Genomic DNA, 27,970 nt, shown 5'->3' with positions numbered 1-27,970 from the left:
AGGCATAATTGTACAACACGGGGAGAGAGAGAGAGAGAGAGAGAGAGCGCATGACATATAACTCAATGGAGCTGTGCAACACCCCACCCCACATACTTCTCTCAGGCATTCATAGATCCAAGCAAGACTAATTTGCAGGCCAAGGCCTTGGGGAGCAGAGAGGGGCAAGCAATGGCAATTGCACTGTGTCCTTTGCACATCGAGGAAGAGGTGGGAGGGATTGCAGTTTCACTGTTGAAACCTCATGCTCATACATTCTGCTGGGCACTACTGCCCTTTGGTTTCAAGTGCTCTTGTATTTTTTAAAATCATTTTAGTGTCCAATATGCAAATAAAACCTCTAAAAGGCAATAGCAGGGGCTGTGAACCTTTGGGCCTCCAGATGTTGCCAAATTACAACTCCCTGGCCATTGGCCATGCTTGCTGGGGCTGATGCGAATAGTGATTGATTATTTGCTATAGTAGACAGCTAAATGGTTTATCCAACTAACTTAATGAAAAAAGAGATTTTGCACTTAAGAGGCATGATGGATAAATAAATTGAGTTTAGTCCTGCAATGAATAAATGAGCTGAGTTTTGTTTTGACTTCTTTGTTAATCACTGGAAACCCTTGTTAAGTAGGGCACATTCTCTTCTTCTTTTTATTGGAATGTAGCAGGAGAACCAGTGGGCACTCCTGCTGCCGTGTGGTATATGCAGGACTTTTTCTCTAGCCGGAATTTGCCGGAACAGCGTTCTGGCACCTCTCAGCTGGGCCCCAGAAGTGGGGAGAGAGACCTGACCAGCCTCAGCAAAGCCCCGCAAAGCACCTCCAGCCCTGGAGAAGACCCTCCTGGGAGCCAGAAGGGAACATTCTCTACGGGCTCTGGAGAAGGTCTCCTCACAAGCTGGAGACTCAGTGGGGCTTTGCTGAGACTCTTCAGCCTCTCAGATGACGCACAGAAAGCTGTGCCTCCTCTAAACAAGCCCCCAGCTGCTTGGCTAACATGAGTCAGAGAGGCATGGGTGGAAGCTTGTTAGGTTGTTCATCTGAGGCATGGAAGCCTCTCTGCACTTCAGCTAAGCAAGCCCCAGTGCTACTCTGGTTCATGTGAGATGGGAGGGGGGCTGTTAGGCTGCTCAGCTGAGGCATGGAGGCCTCTCTGTGCCTCAGCTGAGCAAACCCCAATGATGGGGGCTCATTAAGCTGCGTGGAAGCCTCTCCTTGCCTCAGCTGAGCAGCTTCAACAAGCCTCTGGCTAATGAGGAGACTGCCCCTCACCAAGCCCAAAGAGATCTTCTTTGGGCTCTAGGGTGGGTCTTCTGAGGGAAATGCTTTCTGGCACTTGTTTTCTCTAGAAATGTGTTTCCCAATGTGGGGCACATGCCCCACAGGGGGGCAATTTGATTTTTAAGGGGGATAATTTGAGAATGAGATATTAGCAGTGAATGGCCTTTTAGGCTTCCTTCACATGAATAGTTCACTTTTTGGATGATAAGAATTATATGTCACGGGGGGGGGGGGACATCAGGATTTTAGAGATGCTTAGGTGGGGCATGGCGAAAAAAAGTATATAAAATAAAGCATTGGGTATGTGTGGAATTTGAACTCTTCATTTTCCCACTTCTCTCTCAATACCAGATTATGGGACTATGAGTTGAGCATAAGAATTCTGGGCAATAAAGGAAGCTAAAACTGACATGAAACTGAAATGCACAAGGTTGTGATGACAGATTTTATTTTCATTATGCAGTAGGGCTATTCTGAGAGAGGTGAGGCCAGTCTGGATTTTTGTTTTTCCTCGAGGCGCTGTCCCTTCAACAGGGCTCATTTAACCAACACACCATTCATAAAGTGAGAGTAAGAAGGGACAAACCCAAAAGGGGATACAAGAGGGGTGGGGGTGGGGGTGGGAAAGAGGAAGGACAGCAAAAGATCAAGATGGAAAACCTGGAAGAAATAATGGGAAAATGTTAGCAACTGTCTAGCTGTCACCATGTCTATAATCTTCCCCGCCTCTCATCTGAATGGAAATGAGGAAAAAGCAGGTTACCACAGGAGAGCTGGCACTGGTTCCCAGAAATGTTATTTATAATAATTTTATTCCATCTTTTCTAAAAGAAGGAGAAAAATAAGATTCTGAGCAACTAGCAAAATCCCTCAAAATGTAAAAAAAAAGACACCTATATTATACAATAAAAGGCAGATAAAACTCATAAAGAGAATTAAAAACCTAAAAAAGAAGAACATGAAACAGTCCATAAAATTAAAACACAAATGCTTTTTTTACCCAGTTTTTTCACCTGCCTTTTTCACTGCTATCCAATAATTAAATCAGTTTTCACAGAAGAAATGTGAAAGCAAGGAATCCTAAACAAAACAGTACTAAAAACAGTCTTGTATAAAATCAATATAAGAACAGGCCTAAAAATAAAACAGGAAAACAGTTTATGCCCAGTTCTGAATCCAATAAAAGTTATACGAAAATTATCTCCTGCTTAACCTCAGTGGGAGAACCTAGATAAGAGCCTCTGATGACTATCCTAAGGACTGTGCAGGTGTGTGTGAGAGAGAGTTAGGGGACATTGGGGTTGTACTGGATTCATTAGGATTCAAATTGCTGGAATAGCCAAGCCAGGTTCTTGATAGTGACCCCCAAAGTATGGGCCTTTAATGAAACAAAATAAGTGGCTCTCTGCCAGAGAGCAAATGGGTGTGCTTCCTTCCCTCCACTGTCTGGTAATAAGAAAGACAAAAGCCAGAGTTGATGTTTGTGAGCTAGAAGCCAGGGGCAATAAGCAGGCTGGGCAGCTGAGAGAAAGATTTCTGCTGGAATCCAAGGCTGTGGCTGGGGGAAGCAAGGCCCTCTTGGGTAGGGTTACCAGACGTCCCCAGTTCCTGGGGACAGTCCCTGGATTTGCAAATCTGTCCCCGGACAAATTCCGTCCCCGGAATGTCCCCAGATTTGCAAATCTGTCCCCAGGAAATGTGGCAGTGGCAGCCTCAGCAGCCCAGAGCCAGCCTGGTAGCGCAGTTGGCCCTGGCTGGCTTCAGGAGCTGCTCGCTGCTTCCGCCACTGCCAAAGGGGAACCAGGGACATCCGGCGGTACAGATCTCTCTATTTTTTTTAAATTTTTTATTGAGAGTTTTTTTTTTATTACAATAGAGGAAAAAAACCAGCATAGCAAAAAACAAACAGAAAAGAAAAACAAACATAAAATTTAGCATCATATAATAACCAACTTTTCTTCATTTTTGGACTTCCTCACGTCTCTCGCTCCTACTTTCCAAATTTGTAAAACTTTAACCAGCAATTTATCACCTTGTTTCCATTCTTATTATACACTTTTCCAATATTTTGTCCCTAACTTTGAATATTTTTATCTAGGTCTTAAATCTCTAATCTTACCATAATATTTATTCAAAATTTATTTTTCTCATAAAATTCACTCATTCTCAAAATCTTTTCACCAAATTTTATGGTGCCCTGTTATTTTCAAATCCCTCATCCTTCTTAACACTCATACAATTTACAGTGTTTTTGTAGATAGTCCTTGAATTTCTTCCAGTCCTCTTCCACTGCTTCCTCTCCCAGGTCTCGGATTCTGCCAGTCATTTCTGCTAGTTCCATGTAGTCCATCAGTTGCATCTGCCATTCTTCCAGCGTGGGCAAATCTTGAGTTTTCCAATATTTAGCGACAAGTATCCTTGCTGCTGTTGTCGCATACATGAAAAATGTTCGATCATTCTTTAACACCCTCTGGCCAACAATGCCCAAAAGGAAGGCCTCTGGTTTCTTAGGGAAGGTATACTTAAATACCTTTTTCAGCTCGTTATATATCATTTCCCAGAAGGCCTTAACCCTGGGGCAAGTCCACCAGAGGTGAAAGAACGTTCCTTCAGTTTCCTTACATTTCCAACACTTATTATCTGACAGGTGATATATTTTTGCAAGCTTGACTGGGGTCATGTACCACCTATATATCATTTTCATAATGTTTTCTTTCAAGGCATTACATGCCGTAAACTTCATACTGGTGGTCCATAACTTTTCGCAGTCAGCAAACATGATATTATACCCAATGTCCTGTGCCCACTTTATCATAGCTGATTTAACCGTTTCATCCTGTGTATTCCACCTCAGCAACAAGTTATACATTCTTGAGAGTACCTTAGTCTTAGGTTCTAACAGTTCTGTTTCCAGTTTCGATTTTTCCACCTGGAATCCTAACTTTTTATCCAATTTAAAAGCCTCTTTAATCTGAGCGTAATGTAGCCAATCTCGCACTTTGTCTTTTAGTTTCTCCAAACTCTGCAATCTCCAATTGTCTCCATCTCTTTCTAATATTTTCCAGTATTTCGGCCATTTGACCTCCATATTGGGTCTTTTCACAGCTTTAGCTTCCATAGGTGATAACCACCTTGGGGTCTTATTTTCTAATAAGTCTTTATATTTTGTCCAGACATTAAACACTGCTTTCCTTACAATATGGTTCTTGAAATTCTTGTGAATCTTAACCTTGTCATACCACAGATATGCATGCCATCCAAAAGCATTGTTAAATCCTTCCAAATCTAACACATCAGTGTTTTCAAGCAGCAGCCAATCTTTCAGCCAGCAAAAAGCTGCTGATTCATAATACAACCTTAAGTCTGGCAGGGCAAACCCCACTCTTTCTTTAGCATCAGTTAATATTTTAAACTTAATTCTGGGCTTTTTGCCCTGCCAGACAAATTTAGAGATATCTCTTTGCCACCTCCCGAAACACTCCATTTTAACCACAATCTGTAAAGTCTGAAATAGAAACAGCATCCTTAGCAATACATTCATTTTTATAGCAGCAATTTGGCCCAACAAGGAAAGTTTCAATCTTGACCAACTTTCTAAATCTCTCTTAATTTCTGACCAGCACTTTTCATAATTGTCCTTAAATAAGCTCAAATTTTTTGCTGTTATGTTCACCCCTAGATATTTTACTTTTTTAACCACATTTAACTCTGTCTCCTTCTGAAACCTTTCTGACTCTGAAACTGTCAAGTTTTTCTCCAATACCTTAGTTTTTTGCTTGTTTAATTTAAAACCCGCCGCCCGACCAAAGTCTTGAATTAATTGTAATGCCCTTTTCGTACTAGATTCTGGCTCCTGTAAAGTCAAAACTAGGTCATCTGCGAAAGCCTTGAGTTTGTACTGTTTCGCTCCGACCTGAATTCCTTCCACCAACCGGTCCCCTCTAATCATGTTCAAGAGCACCTCCAGGACCGAAATGAATAACAGTGGGGAAATAGGGCAACCTTGTCGTGTTCCTTTTTCAATTTTAAACTCTTCTGTCACCACATTGTTAACTATCAGTTTAGCCTTTTGTTCTGAGTATATTGCTTCTATCCCATTTTCAAATCCCCGTCCCACTCCCATCCCTTCCAGATTTTTCTTCATAAATTTCCAAGAAATGTTGTCAAAGGCCTTCTCCGCATCTATAAATATTAACACTGCTCTAGTATTAATATTTGTTTGCAGAAGTTCCAAAATGTCAATAATGTTCCTTGTGTTAGCAGACAAATGTCTTCCTGGGAGAAAGCCGGCCTGGTCTTTATGAATCACTTCACTTAAGACCTTTTTAAATCTGTTTGCTAGAATGTCTGCAAAAATTTTGTAATCCACATTTAGAAGGGAAATGGGGCGGTAATTCTTAAGTTGTGTCTTTTCCAATTCTGATTTAGGTATCAATGTGATGAAAGCTTCTTTCCACGTTTCCGGTGCTTTCTTCCCCTCCATAATCTCGTTGCAAACCTCCATTAATGGATGTATCAAGTAGTCTTTCAGTACCTTATAATATTTGGAGGTAAGCCCATCTGGTCCTGGAGACTTGCCCAATTGCATATTCTGAATGGCAACTTGAATCTCTTGTCGTGATATTTTACAGTTCAGGATTGATCTATTTTCTTGAGACAACCTTGGTAGTCCATTTTTTATCAAAAATTGTTCTATCTCAGCCTCATTTTGCGGCCCTTGAGTGTATAGTTGTTTAAAGTATCTCTGGAAGCACTTCCTTATCTCCACAGGGTTCTGAATATTTCTTCCTTCAGTCTCTAGGTTGGTGATCGTGTTTAATTTTTGTCTCTTTTTCAACTGCCATGCTAGCAGTTTTCCACATTTATTTGCCGAGTCGAATGATCTTTGTTTCATTAACTTAACTTTCCACTCCACCTCCTGATTTATCAATTTGGCGGTACAGATCTCCTGCCCCCTTCTCCTCCTTTGTTTTGACAGATTGGGGGAGGCTCAGGAGTCACGGGCAGATGGGCGTTGCCCAGGAGGGGCTCAAGGCATGTGATTTCTCTGCCAGGCAAGGTGCAAAGCCCTTCTTTTGCACCCTGTGAAACATAAATGTGCAGAGTTTTTTTTTAAAAAAACTGGGCAACAGCCACCTGCCCATGACTCCCGAGCCTCCCCTGATCTGTCAAAACAAAGGGGGAAGGGGGCAGGAGACCAGGGGAGGCTCAGGAGTTATGGGCGGGTGGCTGTTGCCCAGTTTTTTCAAAAAAAAACCTCTGCACATTTATGTTTCACAGGCTCAATTAGTGTGTTGAAATCTCAGGAAATTGTAGGTAGAAGCTTATTGTTTCAGCTTGGCATTTGCAGTTGTTGTTGTTTTTAATTAGAAAATTCCTGCCAGTGCCTATAAACTCAAATGCTACCCGGTTATAAAAGTTGGACTGTAGCAAACACAGCAGTGAAATGACTTGGAGGGGTCAGTTGAGGATGTAAGCAAACAGCTTAGGAAAGGAGCTCCTGGCTTATTGGCTGCAGCATCTAAACCTGTCCAAGAGACATAATTCCCTCCCGACAACCCCTCCTGAAAGGAACAACGTGCAAACAGAGGCATTGAGCTGTGTTTGCCAGATGTGTTCTTAGTAAGGTAAAGGTTCTTAGTGAATTGGGCCTTCCATCAGTCTCTGGACAGTGGGCACTTGAAAAGCAGAAGGAAGTGTCTCACCTTTAACTATATATACACACACACACATATATTTAGCTCTGAGAGTAGTAGACCATAGAGGAGCAGCCTTGTCAGAGTGTTTATACACTCCCACTCCTTGGCTCAGTTTGACAGCAGAACTACAGGGAGACTCTCTAGACAGTCAGGCTATGTGTGTTCGAGTGAAAGGGTGGGGGTCATTCTGAGTTGACCTCCAAATGGAACTCCGGCTGGTGACACTGCTGTTTTTTCAAGCAGGTAAGTACAAAATAGATGCCAAGCAATGTAGATGCTGACCTCATAAAAACACCTGTGCTTTTGTGCCCCCCTTAGTGCAGAGGTTTCATTACTGGGATTTACAACATTCTTATCGACCGAAGCAAACAGCTTCTGGGCAGGTGAGTAAGCTTATCTTTTTCATATTGTCATCATCGTCCTGGAACTGGGCTTTCAGTGTCTGATTTTAATGATAACTGTGCATTGTTTGAGCATGTAAATAGTGCAGGCGAAACATGTTCCACTGTGTTTACAAGTCTGAAAGTTCATAAGTTCGAAAGTTTACAAAGTACTGTATGATAAAACTCCTTCAAATGGGTGGACTTATTTCAATGCAGTGGGATTTGCACCAGGACATTGTTCAGGCTGTTATTAGACACTGAAAAATGCTCCAGTGGAATTAGGTCAATAGAATGGCTTGGTCTTAGGTGCTTTGGCATATTGCCAGGTGTCTTTCTCATATCTGAATGATTGTCTTTGTTCATGCTGTTTGTTCATATCTGTTTGCCTCTTCCCTGTACTTTAAACAGCGAAATGTGAATAGCTAGTTTTTATTCATCTAAAGTCCAGGGTGGATGGGAGGAAGGAAATAAAGCTCTTTTTATAAGGCCCCACTCAGTGGCATAGCGTGGGGGTGAAGGGGGGGCCGGCCGCACCGGGCACAACATCTGGGGGTTAGGGTTAGGGGGCGCAAATCCACGGGTTAGGGGGCGCAAATTACTTGCCTTGCCCCGGGTGCTGACAACCCACGCTACGCCACTGGCCCCACTACAGAAGCAGCACACAGCAGAACCGAAGCATGTGAGACCGGTATTGCAAGGCCTTTTTCTGTAATTATTTGAGGATGCCTATAGTACTGCAGCTTAATGCCTGCCAGTGTAAACTTCATCGTGCCAGGAAAGTTGAGATCATAAGATCCCATCCCAACTGCCAGGCACATTTTTGTAACTATTTTGCTATTTATCAGGTAGAGTTACAAGAAACTGGGCCTGCTGGGCACAAAAGGATACTCAGCTTGGAATTTAACTACTTTGTAGCAGGAATGAGTGAGAATTGCATTAAGTTGCATGCTCTTTCCCTTCCTGTCAGCTCTTTCAATACTGAGAACTGAAGTTTGCAATTTGTGTACTTTAATACTTTGTCAATCACCTTGAACGTTTATGCTGTTCTTATAGTACAATAATTTTCAGCAAGAAATTCATATATACTCCTTACTTCTATACATACAGATTGGGAGGCTTTTCTCATTTTCAAAAAAGTATTTTTAAAACAGACTTCTGTTAACTGCAATGTTTTATTTGTAACTAATATGTTTAGGGTGGACTCTCTGTGCCTTTAAAACCTGAATCACCTCACAGTTATGGCACAGACATTGCTGCTGTTTGTTTGTTTTTCCTTCTTAAGACACAGTTCCTGCTTACATGTTTATTAAAATTAGACTTGAATACTGTGAAGTAGAGAACGAATGCTACATTTTTTCAGAATGCATACTTGATAGCCAAGGAATGTATCAAAAAACAACAGCCGGTCTGTATTAAGACAGTAGTCTTCAGTTTGAGGTTTTGTTTTTTTGGCTTGGCAGTTGTTAAATGTCCCTGTTAAATCATCCTGAAGTAGACGATGAGGTACACTGCCATTTTCCTCAGGTTTATAGTGCAGAGACACTTGTGTTTCTGAAGCCTGTTTAAGTCTTGGATTCAGCAGAATGCTTTAACCAAAGTGCCTTTGGAGTCTAAACATTTAAAGCCTATGCAATTTCCTTAGAATTGGCTATGATGAAACACATTTTCCATTTTGCAAGAACCTAATGTGTTTATATAATACAAATACATAGATTAAAGGAAAAACTCTAAACAACGTCAATGAAGTTCTGTAGGAAAAAATGATGCTGATCCTGATAACATTTAGATATATCTGATCCAGAATTCTGTGTGTGCATATGTAGTGTGCCCTAATACAGGCACCCACATTCCACTTGTGCATGACTACATTTGTGCAGGTTGCTGCAAAATAAATAAATATATTGGCCTTCCCTTGCACTGGGCAGTGGCCCCAATCGAGGGGAGGCTTGGGGCAGGCTGGGCAGCGGCCCCAGGCAACTTCCAAGCAGCAGCCCCAGCGGTGCTTGTGAGTCTTGTTAAGTTGTGGGTGAACATATCAGACGACACAGCGATTCTTCCAAAGCAGCTCTTTTATTATTTGTAAGCTGGAACAGAACTGAACTGAAGAGCTCAGTCAGCCTGCTTATATAATGCTCAAGAACCTCATTACTGTAACAACTTTCTAAAACTATCCAATCACTGAACGTCACTTTTGATCCTTCATTTGCATACAAACTATCCAATCACCGAATGTCACTTTCGATCCTTCGTTTGCATAACTATCTACATTATCCCCCTGCTGACCCAGGTTGAGAACTTCAGTACATACCAAGTCTCTTTCTTGTTCTCTCCTCCCTGCACGCCCTCCCTATTAAAGTGGGTTGCTCCCCACTTTACGCAAGTTCACTTATGTGCACAGGGGCCCAGAACGTACTCCCCGCATTAGTGGGGGGACGGACGACGACACCTGTACATTTAAGTGAAGGGAGCTAACCTGGAATGTCATTCTCAACTGAAATGAATGGGAATGCAAGGCAGACCCTTGGTTGCAGAAATGATATGTGTAGAGTTGTATAACTCTTTGTGAGCAGAAGTGCATTTTAAAGATATTATCAATAATACATACATGAATTCAGAACTGGGAAAGTGTAAAGATGGGAAACTAGGATTTTGAGTAATGGTTTTTTTACTCAGATGCACTAAAATTTTACTTCTGCCTTTGCAGTTTGGAATAGTGTTCTTGGGAAGAACCATTCTGTACACAAAAGAGGTCTCCTTGAGTTATCTGGAGCCATAAAGTGTGGCACAAGACGATTTCCTTTGGCATATTTAGGTTATGGGTGCTACTGCGGCCCAGGAGGAAGAGGATGGCCTAAGGACAAAACAGACTGGTAAGGACATCAATGACATCCCCAAGTGTCATTCTTCAATTGAATTTGTCCAACCTTATTTAATACCCTTGAAATGATGGCAGGTTTAATTTGTGGAAGAGAAACTGTAGGAAACTATATTGTGGTTAGGGATGGAGCAGAAATTTGATCCCGTTCACATTTAAAGGTGAACCTACCAAATTCACATATTCCACAACAATACAAGAACCAAAACACAGCTATCATTCAAGATTCACACTGCTCTGAAATTTGCAGTACTGGAGTAAAGCATCCATAAAATGCATATGTTAGTGAAAAATAACTTACAAAAATGCATTATTTTAGGGGAAATTGCTTTGCATAAATGTGTATATTATGCAAACTTACATAGAAACATGTACATTAAGAGGGGGGAAATGCACTAAAATGATGATGAGTTTTCTTGAGGACTTCAAAAATTGGGGGAAATGTGCAGAAGAGAACCTGAGATTTGAATAAGAAACCAAATTTGACAGATTTGCCCATCCCTAATTATGGTAGCACAAAGCAGCGACAAAATCACATAGTGCTGGTGAGTGAGTAGTGAGAATAATAGGTAACATGATCAGCACATAACAAAACCTGCCCTTTATTATGCCAGATGACATTACCATGTTGCTAAGTTGAGAGAATGCAATGAGAGAAAAGGAATGTCGTGTGTCCTCTTTTAACTTGATTTGGAACCAGTGGACTTTCACTAGAGATAAATTTGATTTCTTTTTTAACCCTTGCTTCACTGAGAGAAGTGGTAGGTGTAATATTTGCATGCACCGCGCTCTTGTTGTTTGTTTACCAAATGAATGATTAAAGTAAAAGGTAAAGGTACCCCTGCCCGTACGGGCCAGTCGTGTCCAACTCTGGGGTTGCGTGCCCATCTCGCTTAAGAGGCCGGGGGCCAGCGCTGTCCAGAGACACTTCCGGGTCACGTGGCCAGCGTGACAAGCTGCATCTGGAGAGCCAGCGCAGCACACGGAAATGCCGTTTACCTTCCCGCTAGTAAGCGGTCCCTATTTATCTACTTGCACCCGGGGTGCTTTCGAACTGCTAGGTTGGCAGGCGCTGGGACCGAGCAACGGGACCGCACCCCGCCATGGGGATTCGAACCGCCAACCTGACGATTGGCAAGTCCTAGGCACTGAGGTTTTACCCACAGCACTGCCCGCGTCCCAATGAATGATTACAGAGGGATAAATACTTAATGTAAAAACTTAATGGGCTTTCCCTGAAACACTAGAAGTACTTGAAACAATATTGGAGAGCGCCTGTCTAGTTGAAGAATTTACCATATTTTTTGCTCTGTAAGACTCACCATTTGGATCCCTTCCAGTCGGGATTCAGGCCTCATCATGGGACTGAAACTGCCTTGGTCGCACTGGTTGATGATCTCCGGGCGGGCTAGGGACAAAGGTGAGAGCTGTTTCCTAGTTCTGCTGGATCTCTCAGCGGCGTTTGATACCATCGACCATAACATCCTTCTGGACCGTCTTGAGGGGCTGGGAGCTGGGGGCATTGTCATACAGTGGTTCCGCTCCTTCCTCCTGGGCCGTGTTCAGAAAGTGGTGGTGGGGGATGAGTGTTCAGACCCCTGGGCTCTCACTTGTGGGGTACCTCAGGGTTCTGTCCTCTCCCCCATGCTTTTCAACATTTACATGCAGCCACTGGGAGAGATCATCAGGAGGTTTGGGCTGGGTGTTCATCAGTATGCGGATGATACCCAGCTCTACCTCTCTTTTAAATCAGAACCAGTGAAGGCGGTGAAGGTCCTGTGTGAGTGTCTGGAAGCGGTTGGAGGATGGATGGCGGCTAACAGATTGAGGTTGAATCCTGACAAGACAGAAGTACTGTTTTGGGGGGACAGGAGGCGGGGAGGTGTGGAGGATTTCCTGGTCCTGAATGGGGTAACTGTGCCCCTGAAGGACCAGGTGCGCAGCCTGGGAGTCATTTTGGACTCACAGCTGTCCATGGAGGCACAGGTCAAATCTGTATCCAGGGCAGCTGTTTACCAGCTCCATCTGGTACGTAGGCTGAGACCCTATCTGCCTGCAGACTGTCTCGCCAGAGTGGTACATGCTCTGGTTATCTCCCGCTACTGCAATGCGCTCTACATGGGGCTACCTTTGAAGGTGACCCGGAAACTACAACTAATCCAGAATGCAGCAGCTAGACTGGTGACTGGGAGCGGCCGCCGAGACCATATAACACCGGTCTTGAAAGACCTACATTGGCTCCCAGTACGTTTCCGAGCACAATTCAAAGTGTTGGTGCTGACCTTTAAAGCCCTAAACGGCCTCGGTCCAGTATATCTGAAGGAGCGTCTCCTCCCCCATCGTTCTGCCCGGACACTGAGGTCCAGCTCCGAGGGCCTTCTGGCGGTTCCCTCACTGCGAGAGGCCAAGTTACAGGGAACCAGGCAGAGGGCTTTCTCGGTAGTGGCGCCCGCCCTGTGGAACGCCCTCCCATCAGATGTCAAAGCAATAAACAGCTACCTGACATTCAGAAGACATCTGAAGGCAGCCCTGTTCAGGGAAGTTTTTAATATGTGACATTTTAGTGTATCTTTCATCTTTGTTGGAAGCCGCCCAGCCAGATGGGCAGGGTACAAATCATAAATTATTATTATTATTATTATTATTATTATTATTATTATTATTATTATTATTTTCCCTCCTAAAAAGTAAGGGAAAATGTGTGTGCGTCTTATGGAGCGAATGCAGGCTGTGCAGCTAATCCAGAAGCCAGAACAGCAAGAGGGATTGCTGCTTTCGCTGCGCAGCGATCCCTCTTGCTGTTCTGGCTTCTGGGATTCAGAATATTTTTTTTCTTGTTTTCCTCCTCCAAAAACTAGGTGCGTCTTATGGTCTGGTGCGTCTTATAGAGTGAAAAATATGGTACTTCTGTATTGGCACATGCCTCTTTTTAAATCTTGTATGGGCCTTGAAGAAATGCTCACAAAATATAATGGGTACAATTCAATCTCTATTGCTTAAAGGTGCTGTCATGAACATGACTGCTGTTATGGCTTCGCAGAGGAACAAGGTTGTAACCCCATAATACGTAGATATAAATGGACCTGTAATGACAATACTGTGGCATGTGGTAAGGTAACAATTTTAATTTCATTGTATTTATCCATTTTATCTTGATAAGCAATGCATGATCTAGTGTTAGGGTCTACTAAGAGTAGACTTAAATCCACTGATTTCAATTCCATAGTTTAACTACACACAGTGTGAAGAAGTACTTTCTTTTTCTGTCCTGGATCTTTCAGCATTCAGCATTCAGCATTGAGGAAGAAAAACTTATCTCTATCCATACCCTATCTCTATACACAGATTCTACCCCATGCATAATTTTATACACCACTATCATGTCACTTACTCACTCTTTTCTAGACCAAAAAGCCCCAAATGCCTCTCCCCATATGAACAACCCAGATCCTTCAAACATCATCTGAGGACCTTCTTCATGTGCCTCCTACATAAGCAGTCTGGAGCGTGGCAACACAAGAATGGGCCTTTTCTGTGGTGGCTCCCTGTTTGTGGAATGCTCTCCCCAGCGAGGCTTACCTGGCGCCTTCATTACATATCTTTAGGCACCAGGGGAAAACGTTTCTCTATAACCAGGCCTTTGGTTGATTAACATTCTGTGGCTTTTTTAATGTATTTGTGTGTGGGGGGGGGGTTATTGGTTGGTTTTTGTTTTATTATCCATTTTGTGTTCTCATTTTGTATTTTTATGTTGTGAACTGCCCTGGGATCTTTGGATGGACAGTATACAAATTTAATCAACAACAACAATAATAAATCTGACCATTGTGAAAACTGTCCCTATCTGCTACCTGTTATTGTAACTGCTTTCAGAAATCTGAGCCTAAACTTTAAGAATGACTTACTTATTTTGATTTATAGTTTTATTTCCTTCCTGGTCTATCACGATTCCCAAAGCAGCTGCAATGAATAACAAATGTCAATAGACATTAACAATTTGTGGCTAGTTGTTCCAGTTTGGTGCTGTTATTACATTTTAACTATCCACCTGGTTTTTCTCTTTTTCAGATACAATGTTAGACAGATGTCAAAAAATCATATGCCAATGTGACAGAGAAGCAGCCAAGTGTTGGAGATCTGCCCCTTTTAACCGACGCTATGCCTTCTGGCCAAATTTTCTGTGCGGCCATATTTACCCTGTATGCAGTTATGGGAAATGTAGGCATTAAGACTACTGTATAATGGAAACCTTCAGTTTCGTTCCACTTTAAGCTCTCTGTATTTTGTATACAGTATCATTCAACTAGACTAGCAGCTTCTGAACTGTGTATGTATCTTCAGATTTCTGGAAATAACAGATTAAACAATGACCTCTACACCTGTTGGTTGCACAGATTCATAGGCTTCTTGTTTTATCTTGTTATGGAAAACATGCCCTACAAAAGTGTTTTTGAAATGCCATGCTATGATCTTTTAAAGAAGTGGTGCATACAGTAAGTCCGCATAACTACAGTGCATGTGCCCAAACCATCCTGGACCTCAACAGGTTCTTTGTGGTTGGTGATGCTGTGTTCCTATAAAGTGACAGTCCTATGGAACAGGAAGTGTAAGAGAGATACTCTAAGTGCAGAAAGGCACCATAAGATCCCTGAATACAGCAGAGAGCTTTTTACTGATAGAGAACAGGAGGTTCAGCCATCTTGGCCACACACTGGCTTATTGTGTCTGGAGAAGATATAATGCTCAGTGCAACCACCCCCTTTATATGCTTTAATATAGTTTTCTTCTTTTATTTAGTAGTGAGGATGCTATTGTAAAAGGGTTGTGTGTGTTTTTGGGAAAAGGATGCTTATCTTATGACTAAACTGTAGTCACAATTTGAGGCATATATTCTAAAAGGATGGTAAAGCATTTTTATTATACCATTTTTAGGTAGGCTATAGAAAACACTCAAACAACTGACATTTTTGCTTACATTCAGAAAACTATATAGTCGGTGGCACATCTGGCAATTACTTTAACCATGCTGTCCAAGTTATGCTGTGGAGGAAGAAAAAAAGTTTAAGTAAATAAACAAGGAAGTAGAGGATATGACACAATATAATGCAACTAGGCATTTTACAACCCATTTTTCACAATATACATTTGAAGCACGTTCAGAGCACATTTTTCCTATCAAAGAATTCTGGGCACTGCCAAGGAAGCTGTTTCTCAAATGTACTTTAAAGGTATAATATGTACGCAGCCCTGTATGATCACAAAGTTAATATAGTAATGTGCTTGAGCTGTGCAAGCACTTCTGATTATTTGGCTCCACTGTAGGTTGGCCAAACCCTTGCCACAAATATAACATACAAGAGCAGCACAAAATTCATGTTAATCATGTTAATATAGAATCATTTCTTGTGTTTCCATTGGCCTTGTTCAGCTCTGCACTTTGAAGGGACCTTTTATGGTTGTTTTATTGGTCCTAAAAGAATTAGAATGGAGACAGCTGCAGCAACTCAATAACATCCAGATGTTTAAACATGTGGCAAGCTTTTTAATCTGACTGTTCTGTGCTACACTTGGTTTCTTAGACGGAGAATCATGCAATAAGTCCTTGAAGTCAGAGCCATTGTAGCAGGCTTTGTGCTGCTACCAGCTCTAACACCATCTCAAGGACTATAATCTCAAAAGCTTTCACTCAGATTACAAACACCTATTGGTTTCACTGTAGCTACCTTCCAAGTAAGTATTTTTAGGAGTGCTGTCTTAATCTTCTCAGGGCAATTCGGCTTCTTCCTTGTATATTTGTTTGTTCATTCTGCTTCAAGAACGTTGCTGTGCCTGTTTACAGAACATTCAGACTATTTCCTCTTTAAGTGGGCTTTTTGTTTTTGTGGTGTGTGTGTGTGTGTGTGTGTGTGTGTGTGTACACACACGTTTGTGTATGTATACACACAGAGAGAGAGAGAATTTGGCAAAACAACCCCAAATGCTTTGAAAATTGCTGAGCATACAGATATATACAGATAACAATTGTGGCGAACTGTTTAGTTAATAAGAAAGCATAGTACTGTATGTCTACACATAGACAATAGCAGAGAGATGCGACTGCAGGTTTCCTCCCTCAGCTCTTCTCAAAGTCCAGCCTCACTGCTACCTTTACCTGCCAATAGCAATTCCACGATTCCATAGAGTAAATGCAGGGACAGGACTGGAGGCCTCCACCACTGGCTCAGCTGAGAGACCAATTCCATCAGGCTCCCCCTTCAGCTATCACCTTTAAGCCGTTATTCCATCCAGAGGTAGCCAATATGGTGCCCAAGTTGTTGGACTCCCAATAGTTGAAGTCCAGCAAAATCTGGAAGGTCAGCTACCTTGTATAGCAACCTTGAAGCTATCTATCATCAGCAGGTATAGCAATGGGAGAATTTGTGCTGCACAGCCTCTCCGTTGAGAGACTAGCTCCATCTGAGGAAATTTCCTCTTCTACACCATGCTTAAAGCTGTCCCCCCCCCCCCTTTGCAGCTGGCCAGCCTTTCAGAAAATGAAGTGCAGAGATTTGCTTGTATCATTGGATATATCAGCACTGGCGATCTCTCTTAGATCTCTTTAGTTCTTATTCAGTATAAAGCTTGTTCTTTAGTTCTTATTCAGTATAAAGCTTGTTTTTCTGAAAGCATTTGGCAACAAATATGCATTGCATCTATAATACTGGCAAACAACTGAACATTTTGCTGTCACCATACCTTGGTTCGATGTTGCTTTAGCACATGGAAGGCACTTCCTCAGCTGAGGAGTTAAAACTACTATTAGAACTAACATGCCTCCAATGCCAGCTGCCACCACGCCAATGATTGTTCCAATGGATTCTTCTATGCCAAACAATCCTGAGGGGAAATGCACAGAGGCATCAGAAATCAATTGTCTTGAATATAGAGAATTGTAAGGAAAACTCAACGCACACTGGCTGGAAGAGGCTGCACTGAGAAACTGAAGGGGCAGATTTGGATCTATGTTTGCTAAACCTGTGAGAGGAACAACGAGAGACACTCTTGCGGTGTAACGTTCTGCATTACAGACTAGACTATTCTAGGTCCAAAATGACAAAAATATCTCCCTAGGAAAACTGAGGACATGCACAGCCTAGGGGTCTTTTTAAAATAGAGTGAGAAAGCCTAACAAATATATATATATATATATATTACACACACACACACACACACACACAGAGAGAGAGAGAGAGAGAGAGAGAGCAAGAACCAATTGTGTGAATTGGAACACAGTTTGAAGAGAGTGTGACTGAGGTGGGTTGGTAGATTATGAGTAACGAACTCCACCACTATTTAACATTCATATTGTGCTAATACTAAGCCCTGTTTCTATACCAATAATGTAGAATGCAAGCTGTCCCCATTCCAGGGACTTTACAATCTACATTAAACTGACAAAACAAGCATAGGACATTTATTCCTGTTAAGAATTTATAAATATTAGGCCTGTTACATTTCTCTGGCAGCAAACTCTGGCATACAGAATATCTCCAGCCTGGCTCTGGCCTTATGGTCTGTGCCTTCCCATGTTTTCCTAGCAACACAAGTACTATCAAGGTTTGTACTGGGAGTGGAGGTGAGTGGGTTGGAATTGCCATTTAAGTATCACCCCTGCCCCCCAGCCAAAAGAGGAAACACATCACCACAAAGAACAAAAGAAGGCAGACCTGAATTAGATGGTCATGTGTTAGTGTTTATGTATATATGCAAATTTATAAACAAGTGCTATAACTGTAACTGTATTTAGATGTTCTTAGAATGTTTTAATCTGTTTAAAGTTGTTTTAGAAAGTTCCTGCTTTGCTTTTTTTAAAAATTGTATATCTGTTTGCCGCCCTGGGCTATAAATTCAATAAATAAATAATTTGAATAGAAATACAATGCAGCTCACTGGTAGGGGCTGGGAGATTACTGTGGGAAATTGCAGTCAAACATAACTATGCACAAGTGCCATTTAGTGCTTGAATAAAGGCTGTAGAGCTGTGCTCCTGGACTCAGCTAGGTCGTGCCCACTTTCCTCTGGTTCCTTTTCCTCACTCTCTCTTCCATGTGAACTCGCCACAAGAGGAGCTCACACCATGCGCTCGATAGCTTTTCTGTATTTTGTAACACAAGATATTTCTACTTGTGTTCTTCTTGCTGCTGCATGAAATAACACATGAATCTGACCATTGTTGGAATTTTGTAAGTAAAGTCTTTTAAAACTTATTTAACAATGTGGCCTGTTCATTGCAAGAAGGGCAGAAATGAGGAGCGCTGTATGCAACTAAATGAGATATGAAAAGAGTTTAATAGCTTATATCCCATGCTAAACTGCTGCTTGACTTTTGTGAGTTTAAACTCTGCTGCTGGGGGCTCTCTCCTGCTACAAAGTGTGTTAAGCCCCAGATTTTGTATTTAGGAACCCAGCTGATCCTTTTACTAATTACCCTCATGTGGGTCAGTGATCTACTTTCCACTGGCATAATTATGACCACATGACCTGTGTGCTTGCTCATCCACTGTCTACGTGCAAACTGTTTATGGGCAGCCTCAAGGCTCCTGCTTAACCTTTGTATAGATTTTGTTGTCATCTTTAAACTGGTGTTAGACTAGACAAATTAAGGAAGCACTTGAAGAGGAGAGAGAAGTAGATGATTACAGAAAGGGTGGTGGTTCTAGATAGAAATTGCATGCCAAAAGATAAGGAAGTACCAGAAAGGGATACTAGGGGTACATACAAATGGAGAAAAGGTGGAGAGCTTAAAAAGTCAGGCTTATCAGCTTGAGGCAGAAAGTGTCATTGAGTCACGGCAAAAGCTTATGGCATCTCTAAGTTAAAGGTAGATGCTGAAATATTCTGCTAGAGCAACTCCTCTCTGAACAGTGAGGTATATAAAATGTATAGAACTTGTGCAGAGCACCTGATTTAGTAGACATCCCCTTTCCCAATGACAACGCTCAGAATATGTGACCGAAGAGTCTCAGTACTTTCACCGAGCTACTATTCCTAGGATTCATTGGTGGTAAAGGTAAAGGGACCCCTGACCATTAGGTCCACTCGTGACCGACTCTAGGGTTGCAGCGCTTATCTCGCGTTATTGGTTGAGGAAGCTGGCGTACAGCTTCCAGGTCATGTGGCCAGCATGACTAAGCCGCTTCTGGCGAACCAGAGCAGCACATGTAAACGCTGTTTACCTTCCCGCCGGAGCGCTACCTATTTATCTACTTGCACTTTGACGTGCTTTCGAACTGCTAAGTTGGCAGGAACAGGGACTGAACAATGGGAGCTCACTCCGTCATTGGGATTCGAACCACCGACCTTCTGATCGGCAAGTCCTAGGTTTAACTCACAGCGCCACCTGCGTCCCCTCATTGGTGGTGAAAGTAGTATAAAACCACTATTAGGTCTAGCTTGGGTGTTGATGAACAGGTTGATATAATCACAACACTGGGGGGTGGGGAGAATTGAGCAGGAGGTACTTTTAAATCTGTAATTGCTGCCATTCATGTGAAGTAAGGAATGTCATTACAAAGAGTTCTGCTTCTGAAAAGCAGCCACTTCATAACGATTGCATATTCTCATTACCACCTGTCAAATGAAGTGAGATGGATGAAATTAATCAGGCTGTGACTACATTACAATGCCACCTTGATCATATTTTCAGGAAGCTTGGAAGAGAAATTCTAGGAAGAAATAACAAAAGTTCCTTTGCTGTTATTTCCCTAACATGTTTTCTGCTGTGAAAGCAGTGCCTGAATTTCTAAAGAATGTGTGCGCCAGAGCTAGTTCACACTTAGGGACTGTGGCCTGTGGCAAAACTGTACCTGTCCATTGGCTGGGGTAACGTGGCCCCAGTGGTGTGAAATGCCCTCTCTGTTGAAATATGAGGCTGTACCAGTGCTGGCATTTCTCTAGCTCCTGAAGTCCCATCTGTTCAGGCAAACATTCTTCTGAATTGAACTTGGGATTTGATGGTTTTAATTTTAAAAATTGTTGTATTGCATATTTTAATTAGAGGTGTTTTAATGTTACTGTGTATTTTAATTAGGGATTGGTTTTCACAGTTGTAAACTGTTTTGGCATATTAAGAGCACATAAACAAACAAAACATGTAAGTTGATACAGTGGTACCTTGGGTTAAGTACTTAATTTATTCCGGAGGTCCGTTCTTAACCTGAAACTGTTCTTAACCTGAAGCACCACTTTAACTAATGGGGCCTCCTGCTGCCGCCTCGCTGCCGGAGCATGATTTCTGTTCTCATCCTGAAGCAAAGTTCTTAACCTGAGGTACTATTTCTGGGTTAGCGGAGCTAGTCTGTAACCTGAAGTGTATGTAGCCCGAGGTACCACTGTACTCAAATAATTAGAGACGTCGGAAGCATGCCACTGGTCATACATTAATCACACAATGATGTGCATATCAATGCATCTACATGTATAAAACACTATTATGCCACTTTAACAATCATGGCTTCCCTGCAGTGAATCCTGGGAACTGTGGTTTGTTCAGAGTGCCAAGAGTGTTAAAAAGGTAAAGGTACCAGGAGACCCCTATTCTCTTCACAGAGCTAGAATTGTCACAACAGGTTAACAATCAATCCCTCTTCCCAGGGAACTCTGGGAGCTGTAGTTCTGTGAGGGGAACTCTCAGCACCCTTAACAAATGACATTTCTCAGAATTCTTTGGGAGAAGTCATAACTGTTTAAAGTGGCATAATAGTGCTTCTATTATATGGTGTGAATGTGGCCTTATACTCATATCATAATACAGACTTAAACTAGTTTCGTCATCATATCATCTCCCTAAGTGTTTGAAGAATAATGCTTTTGACAGGACTGAGCACCTTCATCGAGCCACAGAGCTCCCAGGATTCTTTCTAGGAAGCCATTCAATATAAAACTATAGCGTAGATATGCCCTATGGCTTGGCCATGCACCTGTCTTAAAAAAAAAAAAAAAAAAAAATGAGCAGCATAACACATCCTGCTTTATTAGTTCATGACCGTGGAGGCAAGTCCATTAGGGTGAAGGGTGCACTGCCCCCTTTAAACTCAGTCAGCCCTCAGTCAGCCACCACTCAGTCTATTTTGTTTACTGCTGTTATTGAGGCTTCATCTGCACTATATGTTTAAGGCAGTATAATACCACTTTAAACAGCCATGGCTTCTCCCCAAAGAATCCTGAGAACTGTAGTTTGTTAAGAATACAGATAGTTGTTAGGAGCTCCCCTATTCCCCTTAGAAAGCTACGATTCTCAGAGCTCCCTGTGAAGAGTGATTCATTGTTAAACCTCCCTGATAATAGTAGCTCTGTGGGGGAAAAGGGGTCTCTTAACAACTCTCCGCTCCCTTAACACTCCCCAGGAGTCTGGTGGGACTAGAGGGCAGTCATGATTGATTAAAGTGGTAGGATACCGTATAGTGCAGGTTGGAGCTAATTTAGAAAAGAAACAAACAAAACATTACCTAGCGCCCTGCGGATCCTGAGCTTTGTGCCACCTCCTGTCATCACATCTCCATTGGAAAGGGTCACCTGGCAGAAATAAGTGCCATGATCACTGGTTGTCACATTTAAGATAGTCAAAGATGCATCGCCTTCAGATAAATCCCCTATCAGGAATGCTCTGGTATAGTTTGCCAATAAAGTGATGTTGTTCTCCATTAGGTCCCTCGACCCTTTTTCATCCTCCTTGTACCATTTCACTGTTAGGTTATTCAAAGATGAGCCATGGGAACTTTGGAACCGGCACCCAAGGGTCACCGTTTCACCCTCTTTGGCTTTCTCTCTGCTTGGACTCTGAGACACAGATGGAGACACAAGACTCATTCCATATGTGTGAAACACTGTCGTGGGGGAAGCGGCAGGTGAATGGGTTGAGATAGCTCTGTTCTCCTTGGCTGCATTTCCAATGCCAGCATAAACAGCTGCAAAAGAAGAGAGAAAGACGAATGTTCTTGGTGAGACTTACAGAAGGTAGCGATTATTTAGGGGATGTGCAGGGTTCTGTGGGTGGGCGAACGGGGTTGTGTGGGGTTTAAAGGACTGGAAGCTCTGGCTTCATAGCAGATTATAGAAAGGGAGAGAGAATAGGTAATAAATAAAAGGGTGGGTATGTACTGATTTACTTTGTGAGTCTGGTGGCAAGAGATGCATTTTCAGTTGTTTCAACCATAATTCTGGATACGGGTGGTATACATTTTTGTACTAGTGCAGGTATTAGAATTAGTGCAAAAGGATTTCCCAACCATAGCTGTCAACTTTTTCCTTTTTTTGTGAGGAATCCTATTCAGAATAAGGGAATTTCCCTTACAAAAAAAGGGAAGCATTGACAGCTATGTTCCCAACTCCCCCTCCTGCTCCCATGGGTGCCCCCCCCAATCTACTCTGGAGGTTTAGAAGTCCCTCATTTCACCCACAATCCCCACATTCATTATTTGAATGTTGGAGGCGGGGTTGTTTGAGCACCACCCCCCTTAACTCTGATTTTTTCTCTCTCAACATGCATGTATTTAAAAAATGATAAATAAGCAGAAGCAAACCATGTTGTCCATGAAATAAGTGTTTATGCACCATAACTCCTTCATATATGGAAACATATACGTTACTGCATTTGACTAAAGCTTTTAAAAGATCACAGATATCTAGCAAATCCATTTTAATTTCATGACCTTTGCTGAGGGGCTCAACTGTTTACAAAACCCTTTGCCCTGAAAGAGATCATTGACATCCAGCCATCTTTGGTAGCCTGTGAAGCCAAGTGGGGAGAGAGTAACAGGTGCACTTCAAGAGAGGCTGGACCAAACAATATAGAAAGGAAGAATAAAGACTCAGTAAATACAACAAGGGTTTTTGCTATAGCAACTTGAGCCTGTGAATCACTGTCATGTGCCTAGACCGGCTATCTTAGCTTCAACATCCCACAGTTAAAAGGAAGACCTATGCATAAGCATAATTAAACTGGTTAACTTTTTAAAAAAATGCCCTTAGAATGATCATTTGAACTATCCTTATAATTTAGGTATAATTTCATTCCCTACTTTATTTTCACAACAATTTTACGTGGTACATCACAATTATCCTTATTTTGCAGATGGTGAACTGAGGCTGAGATATTATAAATAGGCAAAAGCCAGTGTTTTTCTTGTTATTGTTGTTTTATTGTCCTGGTACCAGATATGCAGACAGTGCAGCAACATCAAAACACAGGGCTTATATATTTGCAGTTGCCAAGCCCTTCTATAGATTCTGGACTTTTATTTTGTAATTTATTTCATAAAATGTATATATTGATAGTTAAAAACAACAAAGCAGTTTAGAAAAATAATACACTGAGATTATCAGTAATTTAAAAACCCAGTTAAAAACAACTGCTTAAGACATTTTTTAAAAATTAAAATAAACAATAAGTGAAAACCTAGATTAAAACACATGTCAACAAGCTACATATCTGGATAGACTTCCCTAAACAATAATGTATTTAGCAGGTGCAGAACAGAGGACAGTTAAGGGACTTGCTCAATGTCAATAGGCAAGGAGTTCCAAAGTTTGGGTGCTGCTACACTAAAAGATAGAGCCCCCCCCCAATGTGGAATAAGTATTATGTAGGACTGGTAACTGCACCAGTTCCATAGATCACACAGTTATATAATAAGATTTTTTTTTTACTTACAGAATTGCCTTTCTGTTTCGATTTAGCACTGAAGATTGGGTTTCCCTTGCGGGAAGCGGCAGGGCAAATTGAGGTGTGGATAAGCTCATGGCTTGGTGGGGATTCAAATCCTGATTTCCCAGGTCTTTGTCCGATACTCTAACCACTATACCACACTGGCTCTTAACAGTACAACCAGCTTGATTTATCTGCCACCTTCAAATATCAAACCTGAAGTGTGTGTGTTTCAAGCTTTGCTGGAAGCCAAAGATTCCCATCTTTGGTTCAATTACCAGCTCATTCCCTGGGCTTCACTGTGAAGGTCGCCATGGAGGACTTGCTCTTAACATTGCAAAAGGTTACTAGTTCACTTGTATTTATTTATATTGTCCTCCCGTAATACAAGCACACAGGAGTGTCCCTGTGTGCATCTGTGAAATGTTGGAAGGCAGGGTGTTGCTGGCATCCTGACATCTTTTTGTTTTCTAGATGGGACCGTCAGACACAGAATTTGGACAGGTCTTTGAAATCAATATGTGAAACCCAGCCCACCACCACCAGCATCGCCACTTCATCTTGGCACTTGCCCTTAGAGATGGCTGTTGCTATGCTTCAGAGACAGTAGAAATCACAGCTGGCTGTAATTGTCCCTCCAGCTTCTAGTTGCAACAATCCTATCAGTCCTATTTCTCCCTCCTCTGCCTGCCCACTTTTCCATGCCTATACATGCACAGCTTTTATTGCCTCCTGAGGTCACACACAAAGCTTTGGCCCGGTTGTACATTCCCCTTGGTTTCTGTTTCCTTCAACGCTATTGTGTCCTCAAGCCTCCATTTTTTTCATGCCACTGTTTACTTTATCCTACTTTCCAGCATTTACTAAACCCAGGCATTTGGCACCCTCAACCTATAACAGTATCAATATTCACTCCACTACACATGCATTAGACACGCAGGAGCCTTATTATCTTTGGACGTGGTCAGCCTGGGGTTGTATATCCAGGCAATAAACACATTACAATACTGTGTCCTCCTTAACTGATTTTGTGATAAATGTTTATGCATAACCTCGCAAGATCTCTTCAAATTGCAGGGTGAGGGAGGACGTAGAAAAAGTGTATTTATAGCAGCTCTCTCATTAGGGTTTGCAGTCAGTACATCACAACAAGAAGAGACATAAAGTCCTAATGATACAAAACCTGAGGACAAATTTGCCCAGCTAAACCCCTTCTCTACAACTCCCACATTGTCTTTAAGTAAAAAGGCAACATAATTATAGCTGCTTGTTGAGAAGCAGAAATGGGGGGTTTACTTCAGATGTAAAAAGATCAGCACAGAAGCAACTTCTGTGCCTTGAGGATTTTTTTTTTAAATGGAAAACTGTGTGCATCCCCCCTTTTGTTTAAAAATCACCTTATAAAACGAGGCATCATAAATTATAGAACCATAGACTTAACAGAATGTGAAAGACTAAAGGCTGTCTATCATAATTACAGATCCATACGCTTCAACCACCTTTTACAAAATAGCCTATAGACCAATAAGAGACAGCCCAGATCACAACCTACTCAGACTGACTCTATGGATGTTTACTCAAAGCTATGTTCCATTGTGTTGAGTGGAGCTTACTTGCATCCCAGACAACTAAGTTTGCATAGGATTGCCCCCTTAGTTTGCCACAAGCAACTATAAGAAGAAACCACAGATCCTCTCTCCCTGCTCCAATCTCCTAAAAATGAAGGTAGTTCATTAGTCCAGTTACTTACCCAAACAGATAGAAATCAGAAGACGGGGCACTGCCCAGCTGTAGGATTTAAAATTCTGCTTGATCATAGCTGACAATGTATTCTCTTTGGTTTTGCCTTTGGCTCCAAACGTATGGGCAAAAGAAAAAAGATGTGCCTCTCCGCCTTTGTGTTGCAACAGAATAGGAATTCACATTCTGCCCAGTAAATGTCACACTTACTAAGGTTACCACAGCTTTGACATCACAGCTCTCTGTCTGCTGCCTAGAGGGCTGCCACTTTTGGTCTTCCTACACTTATTTCATTGGGAAGCTGCTCTAATCTTTGTGAGGGAAGCTGCAGAGAGGGTGCTGGATAGGGAGGAAATTTTAAGAAGTGCCTTGGCTAAACAACCCAGAATTTGCACTTGACGATCAGGTTTTAGAATGACCTTCCTAAGATCCTTTGCCTCACAAATCCCCCATGAAAACAGCCAGCACTAATAAAATTGCTTGTGGCCCTAGTTATTCAGCAAGAATTGTGAAGAATCTTCCCCTGAAATGACACCAAATATGTTTTGAATGTCATTCATATTATCTGGATATATTAATATGTTGTGACTTTTGGTAAGCTTTTGTGTATATTGTAAACCCCTCTAGTTTGGAAGGGAAAGTGAACGACAGTTATTTTTAATAAATACATTCTACTCCTCTTGTGCAACTTTTTTTCCAGTTACTGATAAAACAGATTGTTGATTCTCCATGACTAATTTAACTACATTTAACTTAATTGCCACTGGGGTTTTTGAAAACTGCCCAAACAAACGTGTGTTGTCAGGGAATAAGAATAAATAGTCTCATGACCCATGGGAATAGTTGGACTTAACTGTGCCATGCCTAGAGTCTGTTTTCAATTTCATGGCTTAGCCCTGGGAAATGTAATGTAAAAATGAAGAAAGGGTGAATGAATCTGGGGTGTCACAGATCTCTTGTCCCTAGCAATGTCCCATGCTCCTAGCAATGTAGTGAAAAAGACTAGGTTCCCATTAAAAAATATAGTCAAAAATTAGGGGGCTTCATATACACGGATACATCTCCCTCCATCTTCTTAAATCTGAATCCCCCAAAATAGGGGACGTCCTATACATGGGGGCATCTTGTAGATGGAAAAATACGGTATGTTTTTCTGCCCGTCCCTGTGCTCAGAGACCGGTTATCTCATTTGGTGAGTTGTTTCTTGTATTGTTGATAACAAGGGTGAGAAATTCAGCAGATTTAATGTATGCACAGGTAATTGAGTTTGGTGGTTTACCTGTCATCCTAAATCTTTTCAGCCTACTTTTACCAACAGAAGCTATCCTAAATCTTTTCAGCCTACTTTTACCAACAGAAGCTAAAAAGGCACATGTGACGATATCTATAAGATTGCATTACAGGGCTTGTTTTCAGCCAGAACTCACCAGAACTCAGTTCTGGCACCTCTCAGGTGGGCGCCATTGCCATTATAAGAGAACAAGGGAGACATTCATGGTGAGTTCTGGCACATCTTTGTCTAGAAAGCTGGCTTTGCATATCTAGTGTAAGAGGTCAGGCCCAAGCAGAAGGCAGGAGGGCTGGAAAATAGCGAAAGGAGAGGAGACCTGTTGTACATAGTTCTTCTTACCTGATCTTTATTAAACAGAGAATGCTACAAAAGCCGTTGCAATGTATTTTTCATCTTCTCTGCTTTGTTTCCTGCATTCTCAATAACATGAGACAGAGATCTAAGCAACTATGTGTTCAATATTTTAGATTTGATTCAATAAGACTCATGCTAGCATTGTCATGGCAACAGGGCAGATTACCACCATTAAATATAATTGCTTTCATCCACATACCAGCTGATGATCTAAACAAACAAACAATTTAAACCAGCCTTCTCAAACCTGGTGGTTTCCATATCCCATTATCCCTAACTAGTGTGGTCAGTGGTCAGGGCTGATAGGAGTTGTATTCCACAGCATATAGTAAGGGCAGGGTTCCTACGGGCATACGATTTGGACTGGGCACAGGTGGACAATCTTCTGCCCTCGGCCTAGTAACTGTACGTGCTTTTGGCAAGACTCATCTATCCCTTATGGCTCTCCTTCCTTGGAGCTTTTTAAGCAGAGGTTGGATGGCCATCTGTCATGTATGCTTTAACTGATATTCTATTATTCTAATAGCTGTCATTATTTGATGACAACAATATACCCTGCTGCACATGTGCAGATGCCCTTCGGTTCTACTAGGGGTGCCAACTTGAATAAAATACAGTATTGTGTAGGCCCAGGTGAGCCCTGCCCTGCATAATTGATCGTATGACACAGTGC

The 27,970-nt window shown here is 41.9% G+C and overlaps 2 protein-coding genes across 3 annotated transcripts; one reads left to right on the top strand and one right to left on the bottom strand.

Moving 5' to 3' along the window:
• Positions 1-1,588: 1,588 nt before the first annotated feature.
• LOC309340552 (uncharacterized protein) lies at positions 1,589-26,225 on the bottom strand. Of its 2 annotated transcripts, XR_014156057.1 has the most exons (5): positions 25,663-26,225; positions 21,715-22,173; positions 16,964-17,104; positions 15,204-15,268; positions 1,589-1,931 (listed from the first exon to the last, which is right to left on the bottom strand). XR_014156057.1 is itself a non-coding variant. In XM_081859409.1 (4 exons), the coding sequence occupies exons 1-4, from the start codon at positions 25,727-25,729 to the stop codon at positions 15,264-15,266; spliced, it is 672 nt and encodes a 223-aa protein (XP_081715535.1). In that variant the 5' UTR covers positions 25,730-26,224; the 3' UTR covers positions 15,128-15,263. The 2 variants fall into 2 exon arrangements, 1 of the variants encoding a protein (XP_081715535.1); XM_081859409.1 differs by lacking the exon at positions 1,589-1,931 and having other exon boundaries at positions 15,128-15,268; positions 25,663-26,224.
• LOC309340553 (phospholipase A2-like) lies at positions 6,558-14,627 on the top strand. The gene is made up of 4 exons (XM_081859410.1): positions 6,558-7,213; positions 10,058-10,223; positions 13,231-13,337; positions 14,297-14,627. The coding sequence occupies exons 1-4, from the start codon at positions 7,174-7,176 to the stop codon at positions 14,455-14,457; spliced, it is 474 nt and encodes a 157-aa protein (XP_081715536.1). The 5' UTR covers positions 6,558-7,173; the 3' UTR covers positions 14,458-14,627.
• Positions 26,226-27,970: the final 1,745 nt, after the last annotated feature.

Source organism: Podarcis erhardii (genome assembly GCF_964252035.2).
Source record: "Podarcis erhardii genome assembly, chromosome: 4".
NCBI classification, from domain to species: domain Eukaryota; kingdom Metazoa; phylum Chordata; class Lepidosauria; order Squamata; family Lacertidae; genus Podarcis; species Podarcis erhardii.
Note: the sequence above shows the minus strand (reverse complement) of the source record. Positions and strands in the feature narration are given on the sequence as shown.

Excerpts from the sequence above, each read along its gene's own strand:
- LOC309340552 (XM_081859409.1), bottom strand. The coding sequence starts at position 25,729 with ATGATCAAGCAGAATTTTAAATCCTACAGCTGGGCAGTGCCCCGTCTT. Across the intron at positions 22,174-25,662 it reads TCTGATTTCTATCTGTTTGG|CTGTTTATGCTGGCATTGGA; the intron begins GTAAGTAACTGG and ends CTTCTTTTGCAG. Across the intron at positions 17,105-21,714 it reads CAGGATCCGCAGGGCGCTAG|GATTGTTTGGCATAGAAGAA; the intron begins GTAATGTTTTGT and ends ATTTCCCCTCAG.
- LOC309340553 (XM_081859410.1), top strand. The coding sequence starts at position 7,174 with ATGGAACTCCGGCTGGTGACACTGCTGTTTTTTCAAGCAG. Across the intron at positions 7,214-10,057 it reads ACTGCTGTTTTTTCAAGCAG|TTTGGAATAGTGTTCTTGGG; the intron begins GTAAGTACAAAA and ends CTGCCTTTGCAG. Across the intron at positions 10,224-13,230 it reads CCTAAGGACAAAACAGACTG|GTGCTGTCATGAACATGACT; the intron begins GTAAGGACATCA and ends TATTGCTTAAAG.